Genomic DNA, 10,000 nt, shown 5'->3' with positions numbered 1-10,000 from the left:
GCTGAAAATCTCAGATGATACAGTGTTGTATAGGGATGGAATTCCTACCTAGATGAAATATTTCCTATTTCCCCTTTTTTGAAACACAAGAGAGACAGACCTCTGGTACAAGCAGTATCATCAGCGATAAGGGCAAGAAGGGAGCAGCGGCAACCGCAGTAGCCTTGTCCCAGGACAGCAGAGAAGCCAGCAGGTAGGATGCCAGCAACCCAACGCAGCCAAACAGCTCTGGCAGGACCGAAGCCAGACCTCTGATCCTTGGGGGGCACAACTCCGCTACCAAGGGCTGCACCACTGTGTACATCACCGCAGCAGTTGACGCCAGGAGAGCTCTGCCGAGGTACAGGAGCCACAGGTAGGGACTGAATGCCTGCAGGAGCCAGAAACCGGCCACAGGGAACATCGTAAAGACTAGCAGACGCCTCGGTCCTATGTGTTCCGCTACGGAGCCCGCCAGAGGGGAGATCACGAAGCCCATAATGAACGTCAGAGATACTGGAAAGGAAACGTAAATTGTAAAAGCAAATCGGAAACCACATTGTCAGATTGTAAATTATCATAACGTATCAATTAGATCACCACCGGCCTCCGCACATGAAACAGAAGCCTCATGCCTTTTGAGGAAGCTTAAAAAACCCTTAGACAATCACCAAGCCAAGCTACATCGTCCTCAGTCACCGTGAACCTGCTGGTATCCTCCTGGAGCTTTGGCAGGACTGCAGTCCAGCCGGACATCATGCCGTTAAGGAAGTTCGTGCCGCCAACCGCAGCCAAACAAACCACCTGTTCGTTGGTATTGAGTCGTTTTGTATCTCAACGTAACACGAAACAGCAATTTAAGTTAAACCGATATACCAGCTCAGCAAATATTACATTAAAAAGGGGTTGTTGTTGCAAATTTCGCAAATTGTGTTACTGCAATCATGTATGGTCAGTGCACTCATTTGTAGAGACACAAAATGGCTTTAGAAATCATGAGATTGGAGTCTTTCTGACCTGTCTTGCTGTTAAGGGAGTCTTCCCATTCGCGGGTTCCTGTTTCCTGTCTTCGCTCTGATTCTCCATCCTGGTATTAGAGAAAGAAAATATTTGAATATGATACGGTCATAATTATATATGTCAAACGGAAAATGAAAGTATTGTCGATTTTTGTGTTAACTGTGTTATCATGTATTTTATTTTCCTATTATTATTACCAAAGTTTTATTGTTATTGCTAGTAGATGCAAATATAGTAGTAGATGTAGTACCAGTACCTATGGTAGTAGTTATGGGGGTGTTAGTAGTAGTAAGTAATATTATTATCATTATCATAATGATAATTATTATCTTTACTCTCCTTTTTCCTTATCATCAAGATCAATGTCATTGGCATTCTATTATTACTGATACCATTATTATAATCATCATTAGCGTTATCATTACTGACATTACCATCACAATCATCATTATCATCATCTTCACCACTATCATCAAGACCACCATCCTCATCAACACCATCATTATTATCACCATTATCATTAGCAGCATCAACATCACCATTATTATCATCACCGTCACCAGTTAAATTTGGGCATTGAAATCACTGTCGTCCTAAAATGAATAAAGAAATATGCCTTTATTGAAAGCCTCTGCCAGCATGAGCGAATATGCTTATAATTAATAACTGCCTCGCCATATTTCACTTAGCTAGCGCTTCGTCAGCGTAGATAACTTCGTGACGTTATTCTGTTACCATTTCATTTTTATGTGGAATTATTCAGCAAACCTTGTCTAGAAGGAGTAAACATGATTGTTTCCCATTGGCTTATTTCATGTATTATTTGTTTGTGGGGATGGAAACCGGATGCACTGGTCTCGTACGCTTATTAAGTGCCAACGTGCGATACACACACACGCACACACGCACGCACGCACGCACACACACACACACACACACACACACACACACACACACACACACACACACACACACACATACACACACAATTTCACACACACGCACGCACGCACGCACGCACGCGCACACACACACACACACACACACACACACACACACACACACACACACACTCAATCTCACACACGCGCGCGCGCGAGTGCAGACACACACTGTTTTCCGTTTATTGTGATGGGTGAAACACAGAATTTTCCAACTTCTGTTCCAATAGCATAATATATATGTGAATATTTTAGTTTTTTGTTGATGTTGTTGAATGGTGCTAGGATCTTGCAATTATAATAAGATGATAATAGATTATACCAGTGTTATATCACATCCAAAATTTACATTTTCTTATTTAACGTTAGATAAGAAAATGTAATGTTAAATTATGCATCAATAATTTTTTGTCATTGTTGAATCGAATTCACCTCTCAAGAAATGTAAAGAAAATCAAAGTGACACTTTTTCTATTAATGTTTGTCCTTCTACCGACAATAAAATAAAAAAGATACTAACAACAGCTCCTTTGATAATAACTAAGCAGAAAAATAAATAAGGATAACATTTTTTTTTACAAATAACAAAAAAACAACAACAGCGAAATACATACTTGCTACTGAGCTTACACATCTCACGAAAAAGGTGGCCACCACGGATGAATACAACGAGCATGCGTGACACAACAGATATATAAGGCCTCAAGACGGGTCGTTGCCATAACGCGCTATCTTAATCTTTGTTCTCCCTATGCTGCTTGCCCTCCTCTCCGGGGGGAAAATCTCGAACACTGCTTCCTTACCGTGTAATTGTCGTCTATTTGTTTCTTCTTTGTTGTATGATCATTCTTTGTATCGTACGTCATTTTCAATATATATATATATATATATATATATATATATATATATTCATATATGCATATATACATATATATACATACTTATACATACACACACACATATATTTATATATATATATATATATATATATATAAATATATATATATATGTACACATAAATATACATATACATATATACTCATGTACACATACACACACACACACTCACACAAACATATATTCATATATAGAGAGATATAAATATAGATATATGTATATGCATATAAATATACACACAAATATATTTTCATATATATCATATATATATATACATACATATATATACATACATATATATGTATACATATCTATATATACATATATATACATATGTCTGTATATGTATATGTATATGTATATATGATATATATACATATGCATGAAAAACACAAAGACAGTAACGTGTACACAAAGATGAAAGGGAAACTGCCACGAACAATAAACCGAAATTTCGGTTTATTATTCGTATATGTATAAGTATATGCATATGTATATGTATATGTATATATATATATATATAAATATATATATATATATATATATATATTCATATGTGTGTTTATAGATAGGTATACAAATATATCAAATATGATATACACATTCATATATATATATACATATATATATATACATATACACATATATATACTCACATATATAAATGTACATGCATATACACACAAACACACACACACACACACACACACACACATATATATATATATATATATATATATATATATATATATATTTATATTTATATATATATATGCATATATATACATTATAAGTATTTATAAATAGCTTCTACGTGGCGTACAGAAGCACGTATACGCGTGGCTTCACCGCAGGCGCCCCAACGTGCCCCACGCACCCACCAATACTTAAGGCTCAGGATAACCCAGGTCAGAGACAGTCCTTTCAGAGAGTCCAGCCGATCGCTGCGGGTCAGGGTGACTCCAGCCACGCGCCCCCCCTGCGGGCAGACTAATTACTAAGCCTTACCAAGAAGACTTGTATCCGTGTGAATATCTGTGTTGCTTACGCTTCTCAATAAAAGAGGTTAAGCCAACCGTCCCTTTCACTACTCCTGCTAAACCATATGCTTAAGGTTTTAATAGCCTTTACATACATGCATATATAGGTATGCATATCTATATATACATATATATACATATGTGTGGATATATATATATATATATATATATACATATATATATATATATGTATATATATATATATATACATATATATACATATATATATATATATAGATATAGATATGTGTGTGTGTGTGTTAATATATAAACAGATATATCAAATATGATATTTTGCATGTTGCGTGTTCTGCAGCAGGGTCCTCCTTCGGTCCCGACTCGGATGTCAGTGAATTAGATGATACACGTAAAGGCCGAGATGGTAAGAGAAAAATAAAGGCAACAGAGAGGAATGGAAGATAAGTGCTACCAGCCGGTTATTGTTATATAAATTTGAAGTTTTTAGTGTTAATTTTTACTTCATTTTCGTTTTGTTTTACTTTCACAAAGATAAAGAAGAAAAAAGGGGACGGAAATATAAGTAGCGATCCGCAGGGACCCGGGTTGAACTACAAACCGTCTCTGATAGATATAAGAGTAGATAAGGGAAACAACAACGGCAATCCGCAAGGATTTACTTAAACCAATTCTCGTCACATGGAGAGGAAATGTCTGTTATCATGAACTCGTCACTCGTCACGATTGGCAAAATCGAGATTCATCATCGATCTTTACGCCTACAACTGCGACAGCAACAAACCCTATTAATGAAAAGGTCTCTTTTGTTCTGCGTGGACGAATGAGTGTGTATGTGTAAGCGATAGTGAGCGCGACTGAGAATGAAAGTTAAATGAGCTTACACAGAAAATGAGTCACAAGCACGAAGATTAATATAATGGTATTAATACAAAATTATTTCACTGAATTCACCATTTAATGATATGCGACAGAATGTACGCACTAATGAACTTTGCTTTCTTGAAAGCAAATCTTCCCAGGTCAGTAATGTATTACGCAATCTACAATTCTGTTTATTCTCTATTTCGGATTCATAATAAAATTCTGAAATATCGAGGTAACCAATGTCTAGCTATGTATGTCAGACTACGTAAGAAGTCCCTATACCCAAAATGCCGAACGAAATGCAGTGAACTGAAACGGGAAAATCTATAAATAATCCGATCTACTCTGCGAATCTGTGATGGACGCTCTTAATATTCCCAATGGGTATTTACCACGAATCATACGATCGCTTGGGATATACCCAAAACATGCAAGCGACTTCTAGAGGGTGAGAGAGTGTGATTAATAAGCGAATATTGATTATAGCTGAAACCCTAGTACAACTTAAATGAACGGACATAACTATGGGTCACACCAACTCGGTTTTACCTGTATCGGTTTTACGTGAATCTACTTTCGTAACGTCGGAGCGTAGATATATTAGGCGATTTACGCAACCCCGGGTTCTATTGGGCAAGATTGGGGAAGATTCTAACACTCTATTCAAATAATAAATTATACAAAAATCGCGTTACAAGCTTCGTTCTAGCGCCGATAGAACGTGTCACCAATGAGCAATGTAATGATGTTACGCGTATTCCTATGGTGTAAACAAGTAAATACAACCAATTAACGGGAACAGCGAGCTGTCTCTCAAGCCATCCTTCGTGTAGACCGACTGGAAGTGAGGGAAAGTTAGGTCAAGAACTGAGAGTAGAAATAAATGCTATGATATTCGTGATAAGATAAATCAATTCAGTAAGATAATTAAACAAACTTTAAAGTAAGAATGAATTTCTGAGTCAATCACGAAACTCGTACAAGAAGAGAATTTCGTGAAATAACCGCAAAATCACAATAATTTAATTCCCAGATTGAGAGAAAATCACGAACGCGTTAGATTCGTTGCGGGTGAAACAATATAATCTAAAAACAAAATAAATTAATTGATTACCCAATTAACAATATTCATGCTTGCTGACTGCAGAAAACTGAAATAAGAAATGTGGCTTAAGGTCAGAAGGATCGAGTGAGACGCTGTCATTTCCTATCACAAACATTCCCGCACTTTTACCTAGCGAAACCAAGGTGAGAGTGAGGGGGCGGGCGGCTGGCGTTGACTTGGGCACGGTGACTCCTGGGAGTGAACTGCAGGGTCAGACGAGGTCAACTATAAACGTCATCTAGGCCCTCATTCAGGGAATGGTGCTTAACTGATATACAGCCCAAGCGGTCTTCTGGTCTCATGGCTTACACAAATCGTGCTTATGTGCAAGCCACACACACACACACACACACACACACACACACACACACACACACACACACACACACACACACACACACACACACACACAAACACACACAAACACACACAAACACACACACACACACACACACACACACACAAACATATATAGCTCCGCAATTATTCTTTCCTATGTAGGACCTAGGTCTCTCCCAATTCAAGATTATTTAGCAATACCCTCCTTCCCATATTGTATTGCCCTCATAATCAACCACACTATTTGAACCCATTACTTCTCCTCTTTCCCTCTTTAACACTCCCTAGCTCCCTTTGCTCCTCCCCCTTCTCTCTCTCCTACTCTTTAGCTCCCTTTCCTCCTCCTCTCTCCCAATCCTTGCTCCCTTTCCTCCATCTCCTCGCTCTCTTACCCCCTTTCCTTCTTTCTCTCTCCCTCTTACTCACTCTCTTTCCTTCTCTCTCTTTCTCTCTATGTATATATATAGTATAGCATTAAACAGACAGAAACAGTGACCTTGCCTCACTCTCCCAGATTTCCTGCAGCTGCTGTCCCACGCCTTGTTTCTGGTGGTCGCTATTTGTGCCTGAGGATGACCCGGTCTTCAGTTCACACTCAGAACCCCTGTGAGGAATGCCAAGAGCCATTAACGGTCGCACACGTAGTGGAAAGATGTGCAACATTCTCAGACCAAAGACGTATGTACTTGCTTCCCGCATATACACTGAAAAAATGTATTGGGGGAGGATTGTGACATAGAAGGTCTGATTAGTTTCCTTAGGGAGACTAACATTTTCAATGAAATTTAATTATGCATAATGTTTATGCAATGATTTTATACATTTAGAACATAAAGTATAAGCTTGATTTTTAATATAATATTTATTGTTATTCATAAGACATTTATTGACAGATTTTTTACGTTTTGAATATTTTAACATTTCAATCTAACAAGGTGTTTGCCGCTAATGAGCTTAGCTGTTGACGCGGCAGATAATTCTAAATAATCAATCAATCACTCCCAGAAGTCACCGTGCCCAGGTCAACCACCACCCTCCATCCCACCAGGGCTGGCTGGCGGGGTCGTGACACTGCACTCAGCACTTACGTCAAGACATTGTCTCGTGTGTTCCATTTACTGTGTTGTACTCTTTTATGGAAATAAAGTCAAGCTGTTATACAATTATAACCGCCCTGCTAGCCATTGTTTAGAGGCATCTATAGCTTATTACACTCTCCCTATCTCTCTTACTCACCCTCTTTCCTTCTGTGTGTGATTTCTTTCTCTCTCTCTCTCTCTCTTTTATACTTTTCCCTTACCTATCTCTCTTACTCATACTCTCCCTGTCTGTCTGTCCCTCCCTTTGCACCCTTTCCATCTCTCTCTTTCTTTCTATCTACCCTGCAAAAGTTCTTCACTCAACCTGTTCTCCTCTGCCATTGCCCATCTTTATCTAGTCCTAACGTTTGCCTGCTTTTAAGTTCTTCTGTTTTCCTTTGCGACTTACTACTTTCGCATTCCCTTATTCTTGTTTCTACATACTTTCTCTGAAACACCTTGGCCTGGCGTTCTTAATCTAGAGTCCATAGATGGGTTTTTGCATAAAAAAGTTTTTTTTTTTTTTCTTTAAAGTTTAATAATACTTTGTATCTCATATATGTATGATACAATAAAATTTCAATAAATAAATTACATCATATATATTGCATACAAATTTGTGTCAATGTGATTATTTTAGAGAAGGGCAAAACTAGCAATGGGAGCCTCACACAACACTCGTAACGTTATAATTACGCTTTACTCTGAAGGCCAATCAAGAACTGAAATATCAAGAAGATGAAGTCCCTTGAAGCTAATCGTGTTCGTGTGGATCCAGTAACACCAAGCAACTGGGTCGACTAGAAGAGGGCGCCCTTGATGCACAAGGGAGGAAGATCAAGTACATGTCATTCAAAGGTATAAATCAATGTACTACATGAAAGACAAACGGGAAGGTTGCATTGAAATGTATGAATATCATAAGCTAATGAAAACCATGAGAAGTAAAAATGTCTGAAATACTTATGGAAAAGAAAGACTAATTGTAATCTTCAGGAACTTCCTGGAGAAAAATGAACAAAAGCAATAGGTGTGGCAAAATCAAATTCAAGCAAAACTGTACAGTATCAGTTCTATAAAACAAGCAAAGTCTGTAATCTACACAAAAACAAATATGAGGCCGGTTTGTTGACATTGTGTGAGACCTGACCTAATGAAGATGCATATATACAGACATGCTTATACACAGAAGTGAATCTATCAGTCTAGTCATGCACATTTACCGGGTGGAAAGATAGATAAATGTACATCTATTATATAAACAATTATCCATTTTTTTGTGTATTTGCTTGTCCATATATATAAGTATTAATTGCGTCGAGCCTCACACAGTTTAAACAAACCGGTTGATGGTCTTTAAACTAGTTTCACACAGGACAACCCATAAAAATATCTATCACCATTTTGCTTTCTATTGTTTATTCAGTTCGTTCAAATCATATCATCAAAATATCCCATAATGCTATACCTCTGCACTACCCTCAAATTAAATAAACCATCCTTTGCTATAATGAAGTGCACATAAGGACAGTAATATGAACCAAAGTGATATTTTGCAAAAACATCTTCAAGCCCATCACGCCTACCAGACTCTACGGTAGGTATGTTGGCTCACCATTTTTCGACTGTTTCTTGGAACTCGATCATTTAAATTATACAGTACACTGTAGAGTATTAATGTTGATGGGAATAATTATGGTACAGTGTACATTCCTTTCAATGGTTATCGGCTAACTTATCTTAAAACGATGAAGAATCCCCTTGCTATATTAGATCCGCTTCTTCAAATGTTATTTAGGGGAATAACTTATAATATATAATACCTATCTGTCTATATAATCTTATACTAGTTTTCAGATATTTATTTCACTTTGGTAGTATCTTGTGGCCCAGAAGTGTTTTTTATTTTACTTTCCACTGAATTCATTATGTCTATTTCAAATGCAGGGTTGCCTTGTGCTTGCACGTTTTTCTTCGTAGATGTGAAGGCCTTTTCCAGGTCTTGTAAAGTTCGCCCTTTCGTCTCGGGAATGAAGAGCAGCACCAGCGGGACGATGGCCAGATTTGCTCCTCCATATAAAAGAAGCGTCAGGCCGAGGCCCAGGTAAGATATCTCCTTCAGGAACACGAGGCTTATGGTGAACAGTGTAACAGAATATGCGAAAATTATTAGTGAAGCTCCTAGAGACCTGACGGGTGTAGGGAGGAGTTCGCCGAGATACGCGCATGGAATGGGTCCCAGACCAATGCCATAGCTGATCACGAAGACTATCACGGACGCCAAGGGCACCCATTCAGTTCCTTCTACCTCCAAGATCAGGAAGGCTCCAGCGACGCCCTCTGACACAGCGCAGATCAGTGCTGTTGCCACAAGTAAGGGTCTACGCCCCAAGACGTCCAGAATGCAAGCAGACACACATGTGCTTGCAAGTCGACCAATGCCTATAAACACTGTGCAATAGAAAGCATTCATCTGCACTCCCGCCTTGCGGAACATATACACTGTGTAGTAGAACACCGGTCCTTTCCCGCCGAGTTCTCTCAGGATAAATATGCTTAGTAAGAGCAGCACTGGAAAGGCATTTTGTTTTTTCTTTAGTTCCCGCAACTGAAATAAAGGAAGGCATGATTAGCATCTCCTTTGTCTCACCATATCAAACATTGAATTAGATAGATATTAACCAAGAGGGCAGTCCGAATGATTTTGTTTAACATCAGCCACTAATAAGGAAATAACATTGTATATCAACCTGTATA

At 38.2% G+C, this 10,000-nt stretch overlaps 2 protein-coding genes across 2 annotated transcripts in view; both read right to left on the bottom strand.

The window, feature by feature from the left end:
• The window catches only part of LOC125045287 (facilitated trehalose transporter Tret1-like), a 3,847-nt gene extending 1,231 nt beyond the window's left edge, over positions 1-2,616 (bottom strand). Inside the window, exons 1-4 of the mRNA XM_047642493.1 lie at positions 2,555-2,616; positions 997-1,066; positions 651-783; positions 101-495 (exon numbers count right to left, since the gene is read on the bottom strand). Coding sequence (XP_047498449.1) covers positions 101-495; positions 651-783; positions 997-1,066; positions 2,555-2,616 — 660 coding nt within the window. The remainder of the gene's footprint in view (positions 1-100; positions 496-650; positions 784-996; positions 1,067-2,554) is intronic.
• Positions 2,617-5,249: 2,633 nt separating this feature from the next.
• LOC125045286 (facilitated trehalose transporter Tret1-like) overlaps positions 5,250-10,000 on the bottom strand; it is a 6,652-nt gene continuing 1,901 nt past the window's right edge. Inside the window, exons 6-11 of the mRNA XM_047642491.1 lie at positions 9,155-9,851; positions 7,947-8,058; positions 7,253-7,294; positions 6,666-6,768; positions 5,955-6,028; positions 5,250-5,346 (exon numbers count right to left, since the gene is read on the bottom strand). Of these exons, the coding sequence (XP_047498447.1) occupies positions 5,250-5,346; positions 5,955-6,028; positions 6,666-6,768; positions 7,253-7,294; positions 7,947-8,058; positions 9,155-9,851 (1,125 nt within the window). The remainder of the gene's footprint in view (positions 5,347-5,954; positions 6,029-6,665; positions 6,769-7,252; positions 7,295-7,946; positions 8,059-9,154; positions 9,852-10,000) is intronic.

Source organism: Penaeus chinensis, chromosome 37 (assembly GCF_019202785.1).
Source record: "Penaeus chinensis breed Huanghai No. 1 chromosome 37, ASM1920278v2, whole genome shotgun sequence".
Lineage (NCBI taxonomy): Eukaryota > Metazoa > Arthropoda > Malacostraca > Decapoda > Penaeidae > Penaeus > Penaeus chinensis.
The sequence above is the reverse complement of the archived record's forward strand: the minus strand, read 5'-3'. Positions and strand labels throughout refer to the sequence as shown.